The sequence below is a fragment of the Lutra lutra genome, chromosome 1 (genome assembly GCF_902655055.1).
Source record: "Lutra lutra chromosome 1, mLutLut1.2, whole genome shotgun sequence".
NCBI classification, from domain to species: domain Eukaryota; kingdom Metazoa; phylum Chordata; class Mammalia; order Carnivora; family Mustelidae; genus Lutra; species Lutra lutra.
The window spans coordinates 95,701,727-95,728,966 of NC_062278.1; the positions used below are offsets into that span (position 1 = coordinate 95,701,727).

At 43.9% G+C, this 27,240-nt stretch overlaps 1 protein-coding gene across 1 annotated transcript in view; it reads right to left on the reverse strand.

The window, feature by feature from the left end:
* Window positions 1–27,240, reverse strand: part of SLC7A14 (solute carrier family 7 member 14) — a 109,177-nt gene that overhangs the window by 34,769 nt on the left and 47,168 nt on the right. Inside the window, exon 2 of the mRNA XM_047730361.1 lies at window positions 16,552–17,008. Coding sequence (XP_047586317.1) covers window positions 16,552–16,855 — 304 coding nt within the window. The 5' untranslated portion in view covers window positions 16,856–17,008. The remainder of the gene's footprint in view (window positions 1–16,551; window positions 17,009–27,240) is intronic.

Here is a 27,240-nt window from a genome sequence, read left to right on the forward strand (position 1 = left end):
TATCTACAATAGCCACATTATGGAAACAGTCCCAGTGTCTGTCTTTAGAGAAAGACAAAGACCATATGATTTCAGTCATATGTGGAATTCAAGAAACAAAACAAATGAGCAAAGAGGAAAAAGAGAGAGACAGAGAGAGGCAAACCAAGAAACAGACTCTTACCTGTAGAGAACAAACTGAGGGTTACAGAGGGGAGTTGAGTGGAGGGATGGGTTATATAGGTGATGGGGATTAAGAAGTGCACCTGTTGTGATGAGCACTGGGTGTTTTATGGAAGTCTTATTATATACCTGACTGTGTTGTATACCTGAAATTAATATTGCACTCTATGTTTTTTTAATAAAGATTTTATTTATTTATCTGACACACACACATGCACAGAGCACAAGCAGGAGGAGTGGCAGGTAGAGGGAGAAGGAGAAGCAGACTCCCTGCTGAGCTGAGAACCCCATGTGAGGCCTGATCCCAGGACCCTGGGATCATGACCTAAGCTGAAGGCAGATGCTTAACTGACTGAGCCAACCAGGTGCCCCTATACTGTATGTTAACGAACTGGAATTTAAATAAAAACTTAAAAAAACAAAATTTAATATTAATGTCTATAAAAAATTGTGTAGGAAGATAGCATTATCTCTAGTTTGCATATTAAGGTAGCAAAGGAAGAATTTCAAAGTATTTATTACCTGAAGTCAATTTGGTATACTAGGGGGTAGAATCACTATTCTAAATGAGAGAAAAATTTATAACTATTCCCTATTCAATTTAGTAATGCATTAAAAAATTTCTTCCCCTGGGGTTATCTTCCTGAGTCATATTTGCCTTATGCTATTATCAAAGTGATTCTGTATCTCTTAGCTAACCATCAGGTGATTGGAGAGGGAGAGACATATTGATTCCAAAAGTGTAACTGCATACCTGGAGAAAATCAACATGAAGTGCAATGTTGGGGTACAGACGGCCATCATGAGTGACCACCTGCTGCAGACCATTGGGTGGAAGTTTCCCAATGGAGCTGTTCAGAGATGGCAAGTCCTGATCCCTGACAAATACAGAGGATTCATTTGAGCAGAACAAGAGGAAATAGAGTGATTTCTCATAGCCTGCAACTCAGATATCCTTTTCAAATGATCCACTCTTTAAGAATATTATGTTTATAATATATATTTTGTCACTTCCCTATTGTTTTGTTTTATTTCTATACCCAGGACTCTTTTTGGTTAAATTGACAAACTGCCAGCCTAAAGAGAAGTCAAACTTAGGAATTACGCATTGAAAAGAGGCTTGAGATAAGATAGCAAGGGGATTCCGTATTTGAAATATTCTCTATTGATCTCCTCTTGTGTACTGTAAGTGATGTATAATTTGGAGTTACGAGAAATTTGCTCCTTTTCAGTGTGAATGTCTTTCCCACTCAGAGAGTCTGTGCTTCTGTCACATACAGGTATAATCAACCCTCCTTACACTAAGTACTCCCAGAGACCCCATGTATGATGTTGACCTTTCCAAACTGTGCTCAGTGTGATGCCTCCAGTAGTCAAAATAATCACTGTTTGTGCCTCCCACCACTCACAGCCTGCTCTGCCTCTCCTTTACTCTCTTAGGACCATCTCCTACATCCTAGGAAGGTGTAAAAGAGAAAGATCCCCCTGGGAGTAGGTGAAAGACAAGGATTTCTCCATTCAAGAACTCTATTTCCCTTAACATTCCACTAAAGAAAGCCATTAGCTATACCAGTACTTTTTAAAAGTGTACTTTCACCTGGAGAGATTACATCTAGAGGTTATTCACACTTGAATTCCAATTACTCTACTTAAATAGACGTTTTTCCACTAACAGGTAGTTTAACTTATTGACTAATTCCCTAACCTATCTATCAACTAACATACCAATTTCTTACAATAACTTCTGACTTCCTAGTTTCTTTTAAGTGACACCCATTGTTGCTTTTTAAAAAGATTTTATATTATTCTATCTTATTTTATTTTTTAAAAGATTATTTATTTATTTGACAGAAAGAGAGAGAGAGAGAGATCACAAGTAGGCAGAGAGGCAGGCAGAGAGAGAGAGAGGGAAGGAGGCTCCCTGCTGAGCAGAGAGCCCGATGTGGGGTTCAATCCCAGGACCCTGAGATCATGACCTGAGCCGAAGGCAGAGGCTTTAACCCACTGAGCCACCCAGGTGCCCCATTCTATTTTATTTTAGAGAGAGAATGCAAGTATGGTTAGGCGTAGAGGGAGAGGGAGAGAGAATCTCAAGTAGACATCACACTGAGTGCAGAGCCTGATGCAGGGCTCAATCATATGACCCTGAGATCATGACCTGAGCCAAAACTAGAGTCAGATGCTTAACCAACAGAGCCATTCAGACACCCCAAAGTGACACATGTGGTTAAGTACCTACTATGTTAGGCCCTGAAATGAATACCAGAGACAGAGATCTCCTGACCTTAAAGCATCTATATTCCAATCAGGAAAGAGTTTGATAAACAGATGATTCCACATACCCAGTATTTAATACCATATAGTATTTATGAGGTGCTCAGGGAGCCCGGTGGGGTGAGCAGTTTTTAGATAACACAGTCCTTCATTGCTGGGGAAGTCGGGATGAAGGGGTAAGCTTCTGATCACATATTGAAGGGTGAGGTGGGCTTCTCCAAGCAAAACCAGATGGGAGAGGGTGGTCTCAGGCAGATGGAAGGGGTGGGTAGCTGGAGCGGCTCATGCGGGCTGCTCTGGAGATTGAGGAGGATGAGTCTGCAGAGGTGAACTGGGTTCAAGTGATTGAGGGAGTGAGACCTTCTTAATAAATTGGGGGAATCTAGCTGAAAAAAATCCACCCAGTTCTTTTACTTCTGTAGTTTTAAAGCTTGTCTTGGTTGTAAAACCCTCTTTGCACACATAGTGTTTTTTGATAGTCTCATATGAAAATAAGTAAAAGCAGTGGCTCTGTTTGAGGAGGGGGTGGGAGGCCTGAGGCTGGTCCACTAAGGATCCCCCTCATCCCATATTTTCCCGAAGCTCTGACCTTCCTCCGTGGACTCACAGGGCTGCACTGAGCATGTGCGGGGGTGGGGGGAGATGAGTGTCAACTGCTTATTGGGGTTGTTCTCTTGATGGTTGATGTGCCCAAGCCCCAGACCTGAAGCTGTCCCTTTGAATAATGACAGAGATTAATGGCTAGAATCAAAGCCTACTGATATGCAGTCCTAGGACTTTCCAACTCGTTCATCCATTCAAAACACTTATAAGGTTCCATCTCTATGCATCCATGTTAGCTTTCCAACATTTAGAGGTGAGGAGGAAGAACACAGTTCCTTTTTTGTGGGTCTTATCGTTTAGTGGAGAAGACAGACAAGAAAACCAACAATTATAATAAAATAACAGAGGAGATATTCACTGCAGGGGTTGGGGGAAAATGCAGGCATTGCTTTAAAGAGCTGCAAAGTTGAATTCTGAAGTAAAGTCTTGGGACAGCCAGAAGGACTTTCCCTTGGGAAAGAGGGTATCAAGAGATGAGAGAAGGGGTGGAGAGGGGTCTCCAAGAAGACAATTTGCCAACACTGCATCTTTATTTAGATGTCTGGGATCCGTAATATTGGTAGTGTTGCTCAGAGTGTCAGTTGGGCTGTCTTGGGTGACTGGCCATAGGTCACAGATAGCAGGCCCGAGCAGTTACTTTGAACACACTATCTATCAGTGTTCTCAGTCATGAAGTCAGTTACTTCTGAATACCAGTTAGCTGCCATCTCCCAGACACAGGATGGAATCAGCCATTGGACTGAACCAGTGCACCCCACCAATTAGGCCCAAACATGTCTTTAAGAAAGTCCTCACCAAACAGCATTTAACATGATGGTTGTTACTCATTTCTTTCTCATTTTGTTAGTTTTCTTAAAACATCTTTGTTCTGTTTATAAATTCACAGCAGGGCTAAGACACATTTTCTATACTGCTGTGGTTGGTAGCACTGCTTAAATGTGGATTGGGAGTGGGCTGTAAGGAGAAATCACGGGACCTCAGAGAGAAATAGAGTGTGAATTCTCTTGGAAACATTTGTTTTGTTTGTGACACTGAATTCCAGATGGTGAGCAGTGAAGTATCCCCCGTCACTGCTGTTCCCCTTGAGAAGCAGGTTGCTGGGTTCTCAGAAACCTCTATTCAGCCCCCTGGCATGTGGGAGCTTGCCATCTTGCACCCAGTTCTTCTTCCCAACACTCTTGATTAGCAGAGAAAATTGTCTATTTCTTTCCCCAGGAGGAATCCATTAGGGTCTCTCTCCCTCTCCCTTCTCTGCTTCTGTCTCATCTACCTTACTAACCTTGCTCACTCTGTCACCTGTCAGTGAAGCCCAGGCAATTTTAACAAATGTGTCTGGAAAAAAAGCAGTTTGTCTGGCAACGCCTCTTTCTTTGCGTCTAAGAAGACACTTGTAATTTTTCTGTCAAAGCAGGCCCTAGGTGGACAGTAAGAGCCTGTATTTAGGGGAAGGGCAGCATCAACAATCATGGTGTGTGTGTGACACTGTTCTTTACAGAACCTGACAGGGCTTCAATTAAGTTGGGTAGGGAACAGAGGGTTTGCAAGGTCCCCACACCAGAGCACTGATGTATCAACACATACATGGGAAGGAAGGAAGCTGTTCTCATAGTCAGAGAAGTGACCCCTGAGGCAGGTCAAGGAAGTTTAGTAATTTACTGATTAAATGTGACCAGACTATCTGTTGACTTTCTTCTCTAGATCTCCTTCCGTGAAAATATTTTAGAGCTCGTTGGAGGTACAATTTCTACAGCATCATGAATTAGAATATTGTATCATTTGGTCATGCTATCTTTAATATCATTAGTGTACGCTAGTTTATTTTATAGCTTTATCAAATGATGATGAAAACAATGCTCACGCGGTTGCTTTCAATTAAATGACCCACAGGGTTAGCTGTTCCTGGAACCCATTTGACCTGGATTAGTCCCTCTTCATTGCTGTGGCGGCAGGTGGGCTGGGGTTGCCCTTTTCTCTGCTCCTAACATTTTTATGTAGGTGACCTTAGGTCAATGTCAAAGGCAGTCTTGGAGGGAAAAAGATGTTACAAAAGAGAAAAGCAACTTTTTTTTTTGCATCTACCTGTGCTAGGCCCATTGTACATGGTTTCTCATCTCATGCTCTGGTCAGCTGTTTGCAAATGCTGAGGCCACCATCAGCAGCCCGTCTCTGCTTTAGGAGAAGCAGTGAGTGTCATGGGAACCGCCCAGTCTCTGGAGAGAGGTCTGGAGAGTGCCTGTGACAACTAAATGAGATACTGCATGCAGATCCCTTTGCCCGGTGTTTGGCACAGAGCAAGTGTTTACTAAATGACAACTATAATTAGTACTAACTGTGGCCTTGAGTAAGGCATCCAATTCACAAGTGTTACTTTCCCCATCTGGAAAGCGGCAATGGTGATCCCTGCTAGGGCTTTGCTATGGTCTGTAAAGGAACACATGCACCGTTCTGTCATGCAGTGGGCACTCCTCCAGTGGGAGCCATGGCGATCTTTACAGAGGAGGAAAGGGAATCGCACAGACTTTCTTAGCAGTAGCCTCCTGACTGTTCAGGCAGGTCCCTCTGCCTTGTGGGTGGGATCAAAGGGGTTGAAGCAAGAATTGTTGGCAGACGATTTTAGAGGCTCAGCCTTGGCAAGGATATCAGAAATCATCTGAAGTCTAGACCAAGCCCTCTGTGTGCCCAATTCACTTCTACATCAGAACCGGGGAAAGTTCCTTCTTAGGTTCTAAATATTTAATCTGGAAGCATGTGTTCTCTTCTCCAGGTCCAGTTAGAGACTGTGAGTGTGGAGAGAAATTTCCCATTGACTTGCTCAGCCTTTCTGCAGGAGGCCTCCAGCCCCTTGTTCGAGGATTCTGACAACTGGGCTAGAAAGGCTTTGTGCAGAGAGGACAGAACAGGACTAAAGTGCCAGCTGGCAATTCTCAAGCACCCAGATATTTTTCAGCTCACCACATTCCAGGAGAAGGCAGTACCCCCATTTCTGAAGCTGATGAAAAGGGTGTCAGCAAGGACAGATGTAAGAATTTTCTGTGAAGGGATGAAGCCATCCCTTCCTGCCCTGAGGATTTTGTGGTTGGGGTTAAATCTGAGTGCCAAGACAGCATGCCCCAGCCCTCGTGTGACTCCTCAGCCCATCTGACAAGCAGGGGTTCTGGGTTCCTCTGGGATGGACTGCCTTCCCAGCAGATGCCCGGGAGTGTGAGACACAGTGGATCTCTCATGGGCCTGGATATGTTCTTTGTGGAGGACATTCCTAGAGACATGAGCCACTCCCCATAAAAGAGGGGTGCCATCTCAGCTTCTTTCCATACAGGGCTAATATGCAGGGAGGGCAATGTGAAGATGGGTACTGGTGTTCAGAGTGGACGCTGAGCATGTGCAAATCTCCTGAGCCGCCGCGCACTGAGTCGGCTCTGTACCAGGCCCCCCTAGGGCGAGGGCCGATGCTTGGTGTCACTCCTCTTTTATCTCATGGTGGTCATGCCTCACTCATTTCGAGCACCTTTTTCAGTGCACAGAGTTGAGGCTGCTTAAATATCTCTTCTTCAGAAGGTGTACTTTGTTATGGGGGCCTGTTTAACTTCCTTACAGCCCTTAACCACAATTCGTAGTTATATGTATTCATTTACTTGTTTTCTGAGGCATAGCCTCCTTGCATATTTTGAAGCACAATCGTCTTGAAGGGGGCTATCCTGGTAGAGATGAGAATTCCTCTTGGGAAAATACCTTCAGATCCAAAAGAATGCTCTTTGTACAAAGTTCATCTGGCAAAAGTGTGGATAGGAGGCAGGCCTGCTGGGTCTTTTGCTAGGGATGCACCGAGGGGCATCAGAATCTGAAACATGGATGTTCATTTGCATTAAGAACAAATGGAGCCTTGTTAGGTTGGAGAGCTGGCAAATAGTGTGGGAGTGGTGATAAGAACATGAGCAAAAGGTACTGAGCATTTGTCACGCACACTGGCTATCCTAAGCACATTACATATGCACTCTTCACGAGATGCTTATGATGCAAAGCTGTTATTATTTCCAGTTACAGATGACAAATCCAAGATCTAGACAAGCTATTGGGACTTCCCGATCTTTCCCACCTGACAGCACACACCCAGAGAATGGTCACATTTGGATGGCTCTGATGAAGAGGTCAGTATGCACAGGGATGAGGCCAATCATGGGCAGCGGTGATAGCCTGGGGCCTCTGCCACCTTCCAGCTGTGCCGAGGGCTGAGTGAGGGATCAGTACCGCTGCACAGCTGTAACTTTTGGCAAACCGGGAGGGTCTAGGTTAAGTACATTTCCCAAGTCACACAAGTTGTAAATGGCAGAGCAAGGCTTGAAGTGAGCTGGATCCATTCTGGGGGCTGACCCCAACCGGCACCTTGGTGCTACCTGGGATTGGAAGGTGCGCGCGCGTGCGTGCGTGTGTATGTGTGTTTGTTGAGACATTGGATGTTTCTATACAAATCTTCCCCTCCCTGGTTTCTTTTTTTTTACCCTCCTACAGGCAATCGAATCTGAACTGTTCATTTTGTAGAGAAGGAAAGTGAATTCAAGAGGTGAGGGACTTGCCTAAATGTCCTGAGCTGCCAAAGAACAGAGCTGGAATGAGGGCTTGGGTGTCCTGACTTCTGTCCCAGCCCCTGTAGTCCCCATTAGTGCTCAAGATGATTTCACGTGTGCCTGTATGGTTTCTTCGCACGGATGTCGCAGAGTTCTTTCCTGCGTTCTGCAGCACATCCGCCCTGATGCTGAGCCCTAAGCAGGTGGCCGGTCTCTCCCACAACACACTAGCTGTTCTTGACATGCACTGTCCACTCTCCCAGGTGCCGCAGAAGATGTGAAAGGAGCCCAGGTTCTCCTTGGTTTGCTGGAGGGAGCTCATTTCAGAATCATCAATTTAAGAGACTTGTAAAGTTTTATTAAAATGAGCTCACCTTCTCTGAACTGGTAATTGACATCCTTCCTACATGGCTGTCAATCCAGCTCTGTGTAGAAGGCTTACATGAACTTAACAACACCCTTCTCACTGCTGACAGGCGGCAGGAAAACACTGAGCTTAGAATGCACTTTCATGACCTGGGTTATAGAAGTTATGATCTAGAAAACCGCTCAACTCATCAATAGAATAAGGTGGGCTACAAGATCTTTTGAAACCCCAGTAAGAGGGAAGGGTTTCTTGATACACCTGATTCCCTTTGGTGAGCTCTTAACTTTGGGGCACAGGTCTGCATGAGGCAGCTTGGGGGTAACAGCCTCTGGAGCCAGGCAGAATCAAAGTTAGATTCAACCTTGGCCACTGACTACCTTAAGGACCTGGGTAAGTCACCTTACTTCTCTAACCCTCAGTTTTGTCATCTGCAAAATAAATATACAATGTCAGTTTTGGGGATTTGCTGCAAAGATTATGCCACTGTGTGCAGCTAGTGCCAGACACATCAGAAGTCCCCAGGGGTTTAGCTGTTATGATTAATAAAATGTGGACACTAATAGTCACCCAGTAGGGAGACTGAAAGCATTAAGTGCACGGTGCCTGGAGCACAGTATTGGATTAATAATAAAAAAACAATAACAATAATAATGACTTACATTTACCAAGTGCTTATTAAATTATATCTTAGAGACTTTATAAACGGTGAGGGTAGTTGCTATCATTATCAATATTACAACATAGAGCTATGAGTTTGGACAGTATTTTGGAGAGCTATTTTTCCAGAGGCTTGAACACTGGCATGCATCTATTTGTCTTTGCATTTCCTCTCTACCCTTTCAGTGTTCCTGCCTCTCCCACAGCCAGTGTGGCTAAGAGCAGTGCTCAGATATGTTTGGGTGAACAACGAGATGCAAGCTTGTGGAATGAATGCGTGATCCTTGATCCCTGAGAATGACTAGCCATGCAAAAGGGCCTGTGTTCATCTCTCTAGTTTGGCTTCAATTTGAGGAGGGGAGAATGGTCTGTTCTGCAAAAAACAAAACAAGGGAACTTAGCGGATTATCTAAATAGACTTAGAATCTTTAGAAATCTTCTTTGGTCATGAGAATCCAATGTGAGATGAATACTGCAATGGGGAGATTCTTCTTAGGCTTTGTGGATACCCAGCCAGGGAGGAAGCTGGGGAGCTCTGCCTGTGGGAAAGGCATCTGCTTGATGGAGCAGTGCTCCCTCACCACCTCCCCAGGGATTCGGTTCCCATGGTCTCACCTGATGATGGATTAGAAGATGCCAAATAGCAAATGAAGAAGGCAGGAAGCACAGATTAGAAATTCCAGTGCCAAACCATAAACTAAGAATGCCAAGAAAAATGCTACTCAGCCTGATGGCCTGAATTGCCTTTTAGATGCTTGGGTTCAAGGATCCCAGAGGCAGCTTGCTGAAACAGAAGAGCATGAGCTTTGAAATCCTGTATTCTGAGGTGAGAGTTCTGGCCCTGCCACTATCAGCCTGACCCTCAGGAAGTTACTTTAACCGCTGTCTGCCTCCTCAGTTGAGGAAAGAAATAAAATCACTCTTCCCTCCACCGTGTTGGTGAGGATGGGAAGGAGCTGTTATGTGGGAGCTCCCCTGTGGTGTTCTGGACACGTAGATTTGTTTATTGTGGCGTTCTGTGGTGTCCCCTTTCCTAGGGTTTTCTGCTTCTACTTTCACTTTCTGTCACCAGAGCTGTGTTGTAAGTCTGTTATTCTAATGACATTCTTTCAAAAACACTTTCATTGGTTCTGTCTTCTCAGCTAGAGAGAGCATTTATCCCTCTGCCACATCCTCCCTCGCCCACCCATGCCCACACCCTCTCCATCCTAAGCTTCCTTCTACTCTTGCTCGTGATCTCTTGCCTGTTCTGTACAATACGAGCATAACCAGTGTCTCCACCTCTCCTCTCTCCCCACTGTGTTACTACAGCATGGTTCTGGCTGTGTCGCTGAACTTCTCCACTGACAGAATGATCTCTTGGTCTGTCCTGAGGGGCAGGCCTTCCTGCTTGGCCCCCAAGTCCCTCCTCCAAGAACCCACTTTGTTTAATGAATGATCCTGATGGGCCATTTTAGTTAGGGGACAATAGTCTTTGGAGAATGGCAGGGATGAAATTGTAGAGAGATAGAGACAGAGACTCCATGGGAGCAGAGACTCAGAGTTGGCACAACTAGGAAAAGGTAAGCCTTACAACTCCCTATTGAGATATTGAAGGGGACTCTATATTTTCCAATTCTACATTACAGGGCATCAGAGACAATTCTACTTAAATATTTTAGGACAACTTGACCTCAGCAAGCTTGAGGGCTTAAGGGTTGGACATCCACTAGATGTGGAAGTGACAGACAGTTTTCCTTTTCTTTTCCATCAGTAGAGCTCCTCTAATACTGGAGTTGACAATATATGCAGGCAGAAGACTACACTTCATACCCTCCCCTGCTGTGGCCAAGTGTTCCAGTTTCAGCCAATGTAAGTTACAGAGAAGGACTTATGAAAAAGTCTCTTAAAAAGGACACAGAAATATGGGAAAAGACCTGCCTTAACCTGTTCTCCTTCCTGTCTTCTGGAACTCAGATACACTGACTGGAGCTCCAGCAGCCTTCTTGGATCTTGAAGTCACCTTAAGGAGGGAAGCCAAGCATTCTTTATGGTAGAACACAAAGATGGAAGTGTCTCAGTCCCCATGACCACAGAGCCACAATAGCAGCCTCCTTCCAGATTCTTTCTACGCAGGAAAGAAGTGATATTGTTTCTCATTTTTGCTTTTCTGTTGTGTGTGATTGATCTGACCCTAATCTGCTAATACAGTGGCAGATGAGCAAAGTGATTACTACGTGGGCTCTGGAATCAGGCTGCTTTCACTCCATTCCTTTCTCTGTCACCTCTCAATCAGGTGCCTTAAGCAAGTTACCAAACTTTTTACGAGCTTCCATTTTCTCATGTGTAATGTGAAGACAATGACACCACTTATCACATAGAGTTGATATGAGGATTAAGTAACATAATGTGTTAAACACTTAGAACTCTTGGTACACAGTAAGTGCTCAGTAAATGTTAGTTGCCCCTGCTGTTATTACTATTATTACTACTACAGTTGTCATACTTACCCATCAGATTTGGTGTTCATCTTCATCCATAAGCAATGGGTCCTTTAGAGTAGAAAAAATTTCTTATTTGCTTTTGGGACTGCCTCAGAACTGGTAGATGGTGGGCACACAATACATTTTTACTGAACCACATCTTCTTATATTTTTGTCAACTATTTCTTATGAGTAATGATGAAACTCACTGGTTTCGTGCATCAGACTGGGGACTGATGCCCTGTAAGCACACTGTCACTTCATCCCTCCTAAAACAATCTGAGATACAGGACTAAAGGGTTATTGTAGGATGTGCATGAACTTAGGAGTCATTCAGAACTACATTCTATTTAAGGTTCAAATTTGATAATCTTAAAAGAGAACTGGAAATAAACTTCGGAAAAAGAATCAAAGCAGGCAACCTTACTCAACTCGTAGGAGGCTTGTAGGGCTTTGAGTGGCCAGATGTCACCAGCATGGTGGCTTTGTTCTGTGTTTCATCCTGAGTCAACAGAATTAGAGAACCTCTGGAAGCCATCCCGCTTTCGTCCCTCAGTCTCTCAACATGGTTGTAGGTGGGAACCAGGAAGAAAAACAATTTCCCCTATCTCGTTTATTTAATCTGGTGTATTCAAAGAGTTTTTAAGATTTGGTATGAGCATGGGGTCTGGTTGTGACCTGTTGAATATTAAAGAGTAGATAAGGCCTTATGGATAGAGGGTAAATGTTGCAGCACAAGCTGCTTCCTCTGATAAGTTTCCCTCCACCTGCAATAGGGCTGTGGGCAGTAATGATGTTGATTAGTAGGAGGAGCTTGGGAGGTTCCTGTAATTTTAGCTCTTGTCAAATTATAGAGGAAGTGGCTCTCTGTCTTAGATTTGTTTCATGGTATAAGCTAGTTTGCAGGGCACAGGGGATGATGCCATAGGACCGAGAAAATCTCTTAAGAATCTGCTGGCCAAATAATTTATATTCTAACATATGCTTTCTCTTTTTGTAGGTCATAGCTGAAGTAGGAGTTAAGTTTTGGTGCCAATGACAGAGTAGTTCTTAACTCTGGCTGCACATTGAAATCCTCTGAAGCTCTTAATAAGAGACCATTCTCCGGGTTTCACCCCAGGGCAACTGGGTTAGAATCTCTGGGGTAGCGCCAGGGCATTAGCATTTTAAAAAGGAAATATACAGGAATTAATAGAAAACTAAAAGTTGAGTCACAAAGTGGGAGAAAATATTTACAAAATCACATATGTAATAAAGGAATTGTATCCAGAATATATAAGGAAATCTTAAAAGTTAATAATAAGAAAATGAAGAACCCAGTTAAAGAATGGGCAAAAGATTTGAACACTTCACCAAAGAAGATGGATGGCAAATAAACACATAAAAAGTTGTTCACAATATTAGCAACTAGGGAAATGCAAATGAAAACCACATTGAAATATCATTATATACCTTTTAAAATGGCAAACAAAGCAGCAAGAAAAAGCAACATCTGACAATTCTGAGGGCTAGCAAGGAGCAGAACAACTGGAGTTCTCAGGTAGAGCTGGTGGGAATGAAAAATAATACAGTCACTTTGGAAAAGAGTTTAGCAGTTTATTATGAAGTTAAACCTACACTTACCACACAATCTGATAATTCCACTCCTAGGTATTTGCTCAAGAGAACTGACAGCTTGTGTTCTCACAAAAACCTGTACATAAATATTTGTAATGGCTTTATTTATAATGATCTCAGACTGGAACCAACTCAATTCAACATTCAACTAGTAAATGGGTAAATATACTGTAGTATATCCATGCAATGGGATCCTACTAAAAAATACAATGAAATGACCCAACGATATATGCAATATGAATGAACATTAGATGCATCATACTAAGTGAAATAAACCAAACTCAAAAGAGTATATACTGAATGATTCTATGTGTATAACATTCTGGAAAAGGCAAAAGTATAGGGACAGAAAACAGGTTAGTGGTTGTCAGGGGTGGGGGTGGAAGAGAGGAGAATTACAAAGAGTTAACAAGAAGGAATTATTTGGGGATGATGGAACTCTTCTATATCTTGAGTGTGGTGGCAGTTATGTAATTGTGTTGGTCAAGCTCATAAAATTGTATATTTAAAAGGATACATTTTACTGTATGTAATTATATCAATAAAGCTGACTTCTCTCTCCCAAACGATTCTTTAGAAAAAAAAAATTCCCCAAGTGATTTAAATTCATAGCCAACTTCAAAAGATGTTGTTGGTATAACAAATTTGAATCTAGGTTCTGGTATTTAAATTTCAGTTTTCTTATATGTGAAACTGAAGATAATAAAACCCACCTTGAAGAGATATTATGAATTTTTTTAATTTTAAAGATTTATTTAGAGAGAGAGAGAGAGAGAGGACCTGTGGGAGGGGCAGAGGGAGAGGGAGAAAGACTCAAGCAGACTCCTTACTGAGTGTGAAGACCAATGTGATGCAGGGCTTGATCCCATGAACCTGAGATCATGACCTGAGCCAAAATCAAGAGTTTGATGCTCAACCCACCACCCAGGTGTGGTGCAGAGGTGTTATGAGTATTAAATGTGATAATGTACGACAAGCTCCGAATACAGGATTTGGCACACAATAATAACAACTGCTTATGTAGCACTATGTGCCAGGCATTGCCACAGCACTCCCAGGCATCTCTAATCTTTACAGCAACTCTGTGAAGGAGATATCATTATGACCATTTTCAAGGTGGAGAAACTGAGGCTTAGAGAAATTATGGAACTTGCTCAAGGTCTCACAGCCAGCCAGTGGCCCAGTCCATTTCCAAGTCTAATCTTTTTTTTTTTTTTTTTAAAGATTTTATTTATTTGACCGACAGAGATCACAAGTAGGCAGAGAGGCAGGCAGAGAGAGGAGGAAGCAGGCTCCCCACTGAGCAGAGAGCCCGATGCGGGGCTCGATCCCAGGACCCTGAGATCATAATCTGAGCGGAAGACAGAGGCTCTAACCCACTGAGCCACCCAGGCACCCCCCAAGTCTAATCTTAACTTTGCTGATTACTATACCACTTCTGAAATCTCAATTTCAACATCCTGCTTTTTGGCTTCATGTCTACTGTTCTAGCACACTTTCTCAGTATTTTCAATGGTGTCCTCATGGTTGGGCCAGGTTTTGGGAAGGCCAGAAGGAGAAAGGAGCATGTATTTAAAAGTCTGAAGGTAGAGGGGAGTTTGAATATTGTGATACGGAGAAGTGGTGGGAAGTTTGGTCAGGGGAGATGAAATATAGCGATGATGATACAGGAGTGGAAAGAAGATAGCAGAGGGGGACTTCCCTCAGTTTAGTGACAAAGGATTACAGAACAAGAGGCCTGGTTGGAGGCGTGTGTTATAAATATGCACAAATTTGTCACAAATTATTTTGGCCCGGGTTCTGCCTGGGAGCTATCGGAGAATTCTGGCTGGCCTCAGTTAGTGTAGAGAAATGTATGGATACAGCCACATGTTGAAAGCGGGGGGGGGTCCTTGATTTGGAAAGAGGTAGGGTTTTGTTTTGGTGTCTGGTGTGGTGGTGAAGTCACCAGTTACTGGGCAGTTCCAAGACCTTCAGTAGAGCTGGGCCAGTTTTGCTGACAAATTCTTAACAATGGATTCTCTGAAACCAGGCAACACACCAGACTCTGTTGGGAGCACTTGCCAATTTTTATGGTGTAAATATTCCTACTATAGCCAATTTCAAGGTAACAATGGAAAATTGGGGAGCGGTGTGCACAGTTACGGCTCTTGGCAGCTGGCACAAGCTGGTCCCAGCACAGCACTGGCTGGGTCAGTCTTTGGTCCTCCATATGAGCAGCAGAAATGTCTGAGCTATGTAGTACCACAAGCATCTTGGCAGGGGTCAGCCTTCCAGAATGCAACTGAGCCTTGTTCTGGTTTCTAAATATAATGTAACACTGCAAAGGATAAAATGTGGGTGACTTATTTGTAGGACTCATTGTGGTATGGGAGATAGGGTCATAACAGAATGGAACTAGAGGAGAGTGGGCAATCTGCATTAACTGGGCAGGACTCAGCCATCTGGCCTATGCCTTCAGTGGAACCCCTGGTAATATGTCTGCTTTTTGTCCTACTATCGTTAATTTGTTCTATATGCTAATACTTCTAGATCTATAAATTTATAGTAAGTAAGAATCTGGCACTTTCCTCCAAATAGTTTTTTTGCCAATAAGCTTGAAAATGATTGCCATTGGGTTAATAGCATTTTGAAGTATCCACAGAATTCATCCAATTGAATAATTTATTTTCATCTATAGGAAAACATAGGTTCTGAAGGAACTTCAATTATTAGGCTATTCATGCATCTTAGAGATGACTTCAGGAAAAGGGATACTTGTACAACCAATAGGGAAGTAAGCCTTGACAAGAGATAAATAAAATCAGTTTGGAATTACTTCCCTCATTAAGTTAAAATGATATAAGCTTTCTGGTTGTGTGTTCCTGGGCTATGCATCCCCTGTGGATGAAGGCTAGTCTAGACAGACAATATTCATGTAGAACTTTCCTTGTGATGGTGTGCTTTTGTACATAGGAATCCTGATATATTAAGAATTCTTGCTTTTGAGGGACTGGACGAGGCCATGATGTTCCCTGCCAGGATAGGAGCTGACCTACGCGATCTGCCACCAAAACCCCAGCGAAATGCTTGTGCATTTACAACTCTCAAGAAGCTGGATGTGTTCTTTGTCCTTCTTTTTCAAGTTATTATATCTATTGACCTATTCCTGGGAAGATACTGTGGATCACAGATCAAGAGAAAAGGAGGGAAGAGGAAAAGGAAAATAGAGGAGCCTTTTCACAAATTATCCATATATAAGTCCTGGTGCCTTATGTAAAAAATGAGTTTTATGATTCTTTCCCAAGGAGAGAGGCGGCTATGGCTGAACTACCCCTGTAGAAAACAATCTGTTGAAGTGCTTGTGGCAGATGGTGCTTTGTGATTCTCACGATGGCTTTATATTTCCTAGCTTGGTTTCCTCCTGCTTGGGGGTCACAATGCCAGTTTTTGGCTCATCAAATCCCAATCATATCAGATTTAGTGATTTGTCCTTTTGCTACTCTGCCTAGCCTTTATGTATTACTTATAATCCAGCTATATCCACCTTCCCACAAAGGGATTGACCTAACTTCCATCGAAAGAGAGAGTTATGATAAAAACGGAGACATTAAGACATGACAGGGAATGAGAAGTTAGGAGGTGGTCAGACACCAGAATAATTATCTGTAACAAAAAACCGAAGAAAAAAGAAGCTGCTACAGTTGAGTCTTGAGCTTTCTGGCAGTGAAGGCAAGAAAGGAGCCTGATGACCCCTTTGCTGACACTTCATACTTCTCAGCACTGAATATTCTAGAGGAGTGGGATGAGAAGTAACAGACTGACCAGTGCACTTTCCACAGGCCTTCCACTGTACTGAGACACTTACCTGATAATATGGATGCAACGGCTGCAATGATGAAGGACACAATGACACCGGGTCCTGCCATTTCCTTAGCCACCAGACCAGATACCACGTACATCCCCGTGCCCACGCAGCTGCCAACGCCAAGTGAGATGAGGTCCATGGTGGTGAGCACCTGAGCTAGCTTGGTGCCATGGGCTGTGGTTGCCCCAGTTCCCTCCAGCATGGACTCCACTGGTTTGGTGCGTAAGATCCTGGAGTGCATGGCATACCAGGCGGCCCCCCACTGCACCCGCCGGGGGTCCAGGGAGGCAAGGAAGCCACTCATCCTGTGTGATAGGGTCTTGGTGAAGGCCAACTGATGAAAGAGGTTCTATGGGAGCCTTAGTGGGTGCTTCTGGAACTCATCTAGTGAGTAGGGATATCCTTTTTAGGAAAGGTCCAGAGGGACCCAAAGCAGCCTTCTCCTGGGCATGAATGTCTGCAGGAAAAACACAAGAAAGAAGAAGATGAGACTAAGCAGGGACAAACGATCACTTGGAGGCATGGTTGGAGGTCGATATACTGAACCGTTTAAATAGGTCTATCTTGTGTACTCACAATGCGGGAGGGTTGTATTCTCCTGTGTGTTACCTCAGGTCCTAAATAACAATCTGCTATTTGCACTTTGTCCCTGAGTCGTTCTGAAGAAGATGGTCTGAGTCAGGGCTCTGCCACTTACTGCTATGGGACCTTGGGTAAGTCACCCTCCTTCTCTGTGCCTCAGCTTCAACTGTATAATGGGGTTAATAAAACTTTCCACCTAGTGTTGATGTGAAGATTAGATTAGTATCTAAAAAGAGCTTAAGACAATGCCTGGCACATGGAAAATGCTCACTTGGCCTGGCTCTGCCAAGACTTACCTTGTTGCTGCTGCTTCTTGGTAGACTCGGTCTGTGATTTTTTGGACACATTCTTTGGGGGAAACAACATCCTCATTTTTTAAATACAAAGATGTAAAATTAGATTTATGACTTTTAAGGGGGACAGTCCCACCCCATGGTGTTGTTTCGGAACTTTGCTCTCAAATAAAATGAAAAGTGTCTTGAGCCTTTTTTTGCTCTCAAAGATCGAAGAAGAGGACGTGTTCTTGGTATTTGGTGGGTGAGCCCCAGAGACGCTAACTGGGTGGGAAGGTGTCATCCAATTTTCCATGATCTCGCAGACATTCTTGTAGATGAAAATTCTGCTTATGATAATTTGAACCCAAACGCTAATAGTATTATGTATAAACATATGGTTTTCAGGGATGGTTTTAATATACATTGACTTTTCCAGGAATCCAACTATAGAGTAAATGGAAGGATGATTGTAAACTCTTTAGTCTGGAATCAAAAAGGAATTCTTCACGGCTTCAGAAACTCAAGGCCCCCTCTCAGCACCACCCATGGATCTCCCATGCAGCATACCTGTGACTGCCTGCCCTTTGGAAGCAGCACACTGACAGTGGTTCTGTATACAGTGAAAGCATTTGACAGCTCCCTGGGTGCCCGCCTGAGTCTTTCCATACTCAAGTATGTTCTATACAGGCAGGTTATTCATGCATTCTGCTTCAGGGTATTAAAAGGGGGTGGTCTAACAAAGCCTTTATTACAGAAAAGAGGTGCTGGTCTTCATAGAGCTGAGAACTATTATATTAGATTATTTCCCAAGTTTTGAACAGTTAGAGAGTGCCGAGATGATATGAAGCTACTTTCTTTGGAAGCCAGAAGTTTTATACAGTTCTATAAAGTTCAGGTACAGTTGAACATTAATTCCAACTATGGTGCTGACAAGCCTAGGACATTTACATTTACAAGAAGTACCAGCCCATGTAATCTACCAATATTATTAATTAATACTACTTAATGTTTAATGTAACATTTGTCTGCTTTTAAAGGCTTTACAAACACAACCTAATTAGAAGAATCAGACAACATGAAGCAGTTTGGTTTACAGGGTTTGGGCAATGGACCTACTGGTTTAATTTCCTCCTAGTTTTGACAGTGCTGTTTCATACTGTGTTTTAATTCTTAACACCTTAAATATCAGTACATGTGGATAGTGCCATTGTATATGGCAGAGTTATTTTAAAAGCCTAGAGTGTCAGCAGTCTCTTTTCTCTCTTCTTTCCTTTCCTTTCCTTTTCTTCTCCCTCCCTCCCTCCCTTCCATCTTTCCTTCTTTCTTCCTTCCTTCCTTTCTTTCTAAGATTTCGAGATTTGTCAGAAAATGTATCACATATATACCAGAGAGTCTGTGAGAACAATTGTTTTGCTTGAGCTCTTGTGAGAAATTAATGTATATATCTATTTAATTTCAACTCAGCCAGCATATACCAAGTATCTGTTATGTGCCAGGCGTGGTCTTAGACTTGGGGTACAAAGACATGGTTCTTGCTCGCATGGAGCTTTCAATCTAGAATGCGAGGTGATGAACACCTAAATCACAAGGCAAGGACTAAGGTTTGTTTTTGCTTTTTCCTGAAAAGGTTATTTTTTAGGGGTGCCTGGGTGGCTTAGTCAGTTAAGCATCTGCTTTTGGCTCAGGTCATGATCCCAGGGTCCTGGAATCAAGCCTCATGTTGGGAGGGGGGGTGGTGTCCCAGTTCAGCAGGGAGTCTGCTTCTCCCTCTCCCTGTTCCTGCTACTCCCCCTGCTTGTGCTCTCTCTCTCTCTCTGTCAAATAAATAAATAAAATATTCTAAGAGGCTTATGTTATATTGTTTTTCTTATTATAAAGCCATAGGATGTCTACCGCAGAAAAATCAGACAACATAAACAGTGCTGTTCAGAGAGGAAAGAATATAACACAATACGCAGGATGATAAATAAAATCTGATCATTCCAGGGAGACATGACGGGCATATCAGATGTTGAATTGTGTACCCCCCAAATTCGTATGTTGAAGTCTTAACCCCCAGGGTCTCAGAATGTGCCCTCATTTGGAAATAGTTGTTACAGATGTAATTAGTTAAGATGAGGTCTTCTGGAATAGGGTGGGCACTTAATCTAATATGACAGGTGTCCTTGTGAAAGAGGACATTTGGACACAGAATGAGGTGTGAAGATGAAAGCAGAGGCCAGGCTGATGCATCTAAAGACCAAGGAACACCAAGGGCTGCCAGCAAACCCCCAGAGGAGAGGCTGGGAGAGCGCCGCGGAGCGCGCTTCTTCCTCACCCTGCTGCACCGTCATCGCAGACTTCCAGTCTCCGGAACAGGGAGACAATACATATCTGGTTTTCAGATGCGCAGTTTGGGGTGCTTGGTCATAGCGGCCCTCACAAGCTAACTGCAGTCGTGAAGGATACAGAACGGGGTGCTGAAGGGGTGAGAGAGGGTCTATGAGGCCACGGATTGGCACTGGCCCCTGAGTGACGGGGAGTCAGTCGTGCCAGCTGTCAGGAGAGAGCGGTCCTACGCCTCAGTCCCAATGCGAGAGCGGGTGTGACCCGTTCCCTGGACTGAATGAAGCTGGGATGTGGTGAGGAGGAAGAATCCGGTGTCTTGTCAGAGCTTTACGTGTGCCAGCTAATTTAATCCTCATGACAAATCTGCCTTTAGAGAGGAGGCCGGGAGAGGTTCAGTAACGTCTCCAGAGTCGAGGAGCCCATAGTGCCAGCCCCAGGGACACCTGCTTGCGAGCTCATGTCCTTCCTCCTGGCCCTCTCACCTGAGGTCCGGCCTCAGCCTGCAGAGAGCTTCGGAGCTAAGACAGGGCTTGAGTCACTCTGAGCACAGCGAGAAGTGCTGGAGGTTTTATTTAAGTGAGTGACATGATATGATTTACATTTTAAAAGGCTCCTGTAGTGAAAAGAAGGGCCATATGTACCCAATGTTCATAGCAGCAATGTCCACAATAGCCAAACTGGGAAAGAGCCAAGATGCCCTTCAACAGATGAATGGATCAAGAAGATATGGTCCATATAGACAGTGGAGTATTATGCCACCATCAGAAAGGATGAATACCCAACTTTTATATCAACATGGACGGGACTGGAGGAGACTATGATGAGTGAAATAAGTCAAGCAGAGAGAGTCAATTATCATATGGTTTCACTTACTTGTGGAGCATAAGGAATAACACGGAGGACATTGGGAGATGGAGAGGAGAAGCGAGTTGGGGGAAATCGGACGGGGAGATGAACCATGAGAGACTGTGGACTCTGAGAAACAAACTGAGGGTTTTGCGGGGGGTGTTGGGGGGTTGGGTGAGCTGGTGGTGGGTATTAAGGAGCACACGTATTGCGTGGAGCACTGGGTGTGCTTATTCATTGCTTATGCAATGAATTTTGGAACACTACATCAAAAACTAATGATGTGTTTTATGGTGACTTACATAACACAATAAAGAAAAAAAAAAGAAGTCTCCTTTTAGTGTCTGTGAGGTTAACCGAAGAATCATGTGCTAATGATAAGTTAGTTCCAGGATGGAGTAAAAAGGTGCTTGAGGTATGGCCTGGCCTCTGAGGAGACAGATCAGCCAACGGAGAACCATCACCAGAGCAGTTACATAACAGGCTGTGCACAAAGACAAGGGACATAGAGGGAAGGGGACAACCATCTAGAGGGCCAGGTACAGCCTCACAGGTCACCTGTGTCAGAAATGAGGAGAGTGGGCCCATGTCAGGGCAGGGCAGGAGCCTTAATGTTGGCTTTCTGAAGGATCATCATAGAGAATTGCCCCAGGGTTCTTCCAGAAACACTGTTGCCTGGCTCCCACCCTAGAAATTTGTTCAATTGGCCTGAGGTGTGATCTGGAGATGGGCATTCTGTAAGGCTCCCCTGGTTGGTTCTAGCAAGGCCCAGTTGGGTCCACATGCCACCAGGGAAGACTAAAGTGGTGGGTGTGGAAAACCAGGTATTTCCTGTGATGATTGATTTTATGTGCTACGGGATGCCCAGATAGCTGGTGAAACATTTCTGGATGTATCTGTGAGAGGGTTTCTGGAGGAGATCAGCCTTTAACTCTGTAGACTGAGGAAAGAAGGTCCTCCTTCCTCATGTGGGTGGGCATCTTTCGATCCCCTGAGGGCCAGAATAGAACAGATAGGCAGAGGAAGGGTAAGCTCACTGTCTTTGCTGGAGCTGACACCCAGTTTCGATTCTCGTGCATTGGTGCTCCTGGTCCTTGAGCTTTTGGACGCAGAGGGGGGTTTATATGATTGGCCCCTCCACCCTGATTCTTGGGCCTTCAGACTCAGATTTAATTATACCTCTGGCTTTTCTGGGTCTCCAGCTTGACGACAGCAGACTATGGGACTTCTCGGTCTCTGTAACATGGGAGCCAGTTCCTGTAATAAATCCAGATTTTCATATGTATCTGTAGATGTCCTAGTTCTGTTTCTCTGGAGAACCCTAATACATTGTCATTTCCCACATGGGGCCACAGTCAGACAGGTACCTCCTGTTTTTCTCTTTGGGCAGGTAGCTGGGCCTCTTGGTAGCTATCTCCTGCAAGTAGTGACTACGGATGCTGTCGGTCTGGAGACACCCTCTGGGATACTTGTCTGAGCAGCCTTCTTCCTCAGAAACTGTCGCAAGGACACTGAGAAATGAACCAGGCTTGTTAGGGAGGTGACGGCTTTGATTTGATAGGTAATCATAAGCATGGTGAAAACACAGAGAAGCAACGGGAACATGGGTTGGGGGTGGCGAGCGTTCCTTCCTGGCTCTCTTTCCTCTGTGTAATTCCTCTGAGTATTCGCTTTATTGATGCAAACAGGGACTTGGGGCATTTTCTTTCTCGGTTGGAAATTTACTGGAAAGAACAAAATGTACGAGAAAACATGCTTCTAAGTGACTATTGACAATATCCATATTCATTACTCTCAGATTATGTTAATCAAAGATAGTTTTGGAAGCTCTCTGCTGTTGTCTTTCCAAGATGAGCAACAAATGTGTGTTGTGCTTTCTCTAGCACTTTTATTCAGGTTTCTCAAAATACTTCACAGCGATAACTAAGAAAGGCTTACAGGGCCTCTGGGAGGGGAGAGTCATCATTGTGGCGTTTGCTGGTGTGCTTGAGGGTTCAGAGGACTCCTAAGTCTAATGATGGTAAAAGCAGGTTTGTGTTGGGATGAAAATAATCATGGCTTAGAAGTTCACTGAATGGGGCACCTGGGTGGCTCAGTGGGTTAAGCCTCTGCCTTAGGCTCAGGTCATGATCTCAGGGTCCTGGGATTGGGCCCCACATTGGGCTCTCTGCTCAGCGGGGAGCCTGCTTCCCCCCTTTCTCTGCCTGCCTCTCTGCCTGCTTGTGATCTGTCTCTCTCTGTGTCAAATAAATAAACAAAATCTTAAAAAAAAAAAAAAGAGAGAGACAAGTTCACTGAATAGGTAGGATTATCGAATTAGGTTGGAGCCTGACTTTGGAAGTGAGGAGAGGAAGGAAATGAAGGCTAATAAAACAGTGAACAGCCAAACATTGTTCTGGCTTGATTTTGTAAATACACCAAGGGATTACAAAAATCCCTCCGTGACATCCCCTGAGAATAGCTATCCAGCCGAACATCTGGAGCAGCAGGGAACATGGGCTGATGGAAGCAGCCCCTTCACCCCATCCTGATGTGGAGAGTCAGGATTGCTGCAAAATTCTTTTAATCAGTGTCCCCTGGCAAAACGAGGTTAGTGTTTGACTAGAAGGTGCCTGGTTTGATGAGCCCCACCTGGAGGATCTGGAGGAGCCCTCTGAGGTCTGCCCCACTCCTGTATCCTGGGGTCTGGAGCTAACCCTCCTCCCCACTAGCCTCCTACTTCTCCTCTGGGCTGAGCTTCTGGCTCCTAGTTAAGGACATAATTCAGGAGTTGAGTTTTCTGGGTTCTCTGGGTTCAAGTGCTAGCTCTGCCCTTACTAGCTAAGTGGACTTGCATGGAGCCTTTCTGTGCTTCAGTTTTGCCATCTATAAAATGGGATAATAATGGTACTAGCTCATCGGTTTGTGGCGAGGAGCAGAGGAGTTCACAAGTGTGAAGATTTTAGCACAGTGCCTCACACAGTGTGAGCGCCCCGAGAGCCCTAGCTGGCATCACCCTGCTCCCTGACCAGGTCTTTCTGTCCCCTACTGCTGACACCCCCTCCCACTGCTTTCACCTCCCTAGGGAGTTTTCGGAGGACTTTTGGCCTGTTGCCCAGACCTCACCCAGAGCTTTTCTCTACCGAAACTCCCTTGGGTTTCCTCTGGCTGCTGACCTTCCCACCAAGGATTTGTGCTTCCCTTTCTCATGCTTGTAGAGAATGGTTTTCTCCTTTCCTATGTTTCACTATTGAAATGGGCTTCCTAGCAGATTTGCTTGGCCCTTTGGGTGTTATATCTCTTCTCATTCTTTTATGCCCTTGACTTTTCTCCGCAAGACACACACACACCATGAGGTGGTTAGGACATGATGTGTTCCCCCACAGTCATCACCCTATCCCTGAAAACATGCTCCACTTCTGACCTTTATGCCCATCCCTTACTGCAGCCAGAGTCTCTGATGGTGGAACTTCTGCTGAGGTCCTCTTTTCTGTTGCTCTTCTGTTCCTTCCAAGCTTGCCAGATACGGCTCTCTGTTTGCACCCTGACTGTGGATACACTTGCCTGTCAGTCACTGTAACGGTATGCTGGGTGTCTGATCCCAGGGTCTGCTCCAACAGAACATCCTAGTAATGGAATTAACATCTGTGTCCGGGTAGCTTTCTCCTGTCGTCCCCAGTTTTGCTCTCTGTATCTATACAGATTAGGGTTAATCTGCTTATAGGAAAAGTCTTCAGGGTTTCGAAGACAACTAACATAACTCTTGGGAGTTTTAGCCTCTCCAGACAAAACATCTTCAATTTCTTCAGTGATTAGCAGTGTCTCACATGGTACAGCTTCTAAATCAATCACATTTTAATTTATACTTCTTGAGCAGGCTGCAGTGTATCATTGTTGACATTTTGGGACCGTGGCAAAGCAGTAAGGAAGATGTTTTTGATCAGTCTAGCGCTGTGTGTGTCTTAAGTTACACAATGCTGTTCCCTGACAAATCAACTCAGAGATACTGTCGACCTCAAAAGTAGGGTTCCTGACTTTAGATTGCTAATCTTCCCAGTTAGTCTTTGTGAAATGCTGGATTGATCGAACCCACTTCAAGTATCTTGTGGTCACCTACCGTATAACTTAACAACATGCTACCCCATTTATATTGTATGTGGAGCCTGAGGCCAGCTGGCTTTTTTTGCTTAGAATGTTTCTAAAGAGGGGTCTGGATCTATGACAGTTGTGTAGCTAAGCAAAAATGTTGTTTCCATTCAGCTTCCTTTTCAAATACTATTGTTTCTCTTTTTCTATTTCTAAAATGTTATTGAGTGCATTAATCAGCTTTTGCTGCCATAGCAAATGACATCATATTTTAATACATTACAACAATTACATTTATCTCTTGCTATGACTCTACTCCAGGCAGTGGATTGACTTCAAGGTTTTTCCTCACGGTGGACGCGAGTCTCTGCATGTCTTCTCAGACATGAGATTCAGGCTAAAGGAGCAATCCCTAGCTGACACAGGCTATTGATTTGTGGCACAGGCCAAGAAGAGGGTCTGGTGGAAATGTATGATGCTTATTCTTTTTTTGGCGGGAGCTGGAACTCCACGGATTTTCCATGGGTTAAAGTGAGGCACATGACCAAGGTCAAAGTTAATGCGGTGGGATGTAGAGTGCTGTCACTGAAGACAGGTAAGTCAGATGGCAAAGTGTGAGGTTGTATACTTTCCTTATAAAGGAAGATATGAAAAGCTGTGACAGTAATATAACTTCTCTCACATGTACTACTATGTACTAGCAAAGCAACTGCATTATAATTTTTTTTTGAGGCTAGTTTTTCTGGAATGGTTAGAAGTCCATCTGTCTGGTATATAACCTTGGAGACTCTGATTTGCTCATTTCTGTACTTCCACAATTAGTTCTGTAAAGGTATGAATATCGATTTCCTTTAATGACCAGTATAAATCCAAAATTCATCTGCTTTTGAGAGACACCAAGCACAACAAAACAATGGGAAGTCATTCTAACCTCGAATGCTAGATACATATATATATGTATAAATATATAATTATATATTTAACCTTATGAAGATAATTTATTTTTACCTGGTCTAGGACAACATTTCTGATTTTAAAATTTCCCATTCTGCTTCTTTGTTTGTCAACAGAGAATATTATCTATGTACATATTTGGCACAAACTGTTGTGAAAACACTCTAAGGGGAATGACTGGCACCTACTTAGTGGGAAAATTGAGGAGAAGCACTAAGATATCACATCTTTCCTCCAACACCCCAGTCAGAGAGGATCTCACAGCCTGATGTCACCTTCCACTCTTCCCTCCCACCGATCCAAGGTCCAGGGGCTCTGGTCTCTGTGCGGGATCCTGTGTTACTTATTGTACATATGGCAATATGAACAAAACCAGAGCCCAGGAAAATGCAAAACTCTGTACTGTTCAAATTCTGTTGGGTGAACACTTCTTTCAGAAGGGACAAATCACACAAGAAAATCAGCTAATTTCTCCATGCCATTAGAAAAGATTTAAGAAATTGCATTAAATTAATCATTGCCAAAAGTATTTAATGAGTTTCTACTATGCGCTTAGCTCAATGGTAGCTATTGTGGCCATCAAAGAAACTAATACAAGGCACAGAATATCAGGAATGGGGCTTGAGCCTCCATCTTCAAAGGTAGCTGCATAGCATCTTCTCTCCTCTCCTCCTGACCCCTTCTAATAAGGATCCATGTGATTACATCAGCCCATTCATTTAATAGGGGTAATATCCCCACCTCAAGATCCTTCATTTGATCACCTCTACAGGATCCCCTTTATCATGTAAAGGAACCTAGTCACAGGTTTTAGAGATTAGGTGTGGACATCCCTGGAGGGGTCATTCTTTAGCCCACACGCCTTTTTCATACTCTTCACACATATCTCTTCATAGGCCCACACTATGGCATACTTTCACCTCTTTCTTCTTTTTCTGAAAATACTTGGCTCAGGCTTTCTCTGTACCCTCTCTCCAGGGTTCCATCCCTAATTCCAACTAAAACTTAACCAAAACTATGTTTGCCCACTGTTCCTTTAAGAATACCCTCGGTAGAGTGATTTACTCAGTTACTTTCAGCTACTTTTCGATGAGCAGCTCTGGGGACTGAGCACTGAAGGGACATACCCAAGGCCACGCACCAGGTAATGTGGTGATGTGGGTCTCCCTTCCTCCACCCCGGGCCTTCCCTACTGCTCTGCATTTAAGAAACTAATAATATACCATATGTTAATTAATTGAATTTAAATAAAATTAAGTTAAATTTAAAAAAATAAAAGAAGGTGAATGGAGCTACCTATATTTTCTTTGTATGCTATCACTCCCATGCCAGGCTTGGGATGATGCCCAAAGGAAAATAAGCAGAACTCTACCTGGTGGCTTGGCCTCACTGGGCATTTCCTCCCCCCAGTTTGGAGAAGCATGGCTCCTATAGGAATCTTCCAAATGCTGTTATTCACATGATGAGCTAGCTAGCTTCCCCAGGGTTGCTCAGGAAAATCCTTCAGTAGGTGTAACCCTGCAGCCGCTCTCCCCAGAGAGGCTAAATACAAATCCACAACTGCGTAACTGACTTTGTGCCTTTGGGGGTGGAGCTCATATTTGAAACTGTTTTGTTTTCTTTATTCACCATGTCTTAA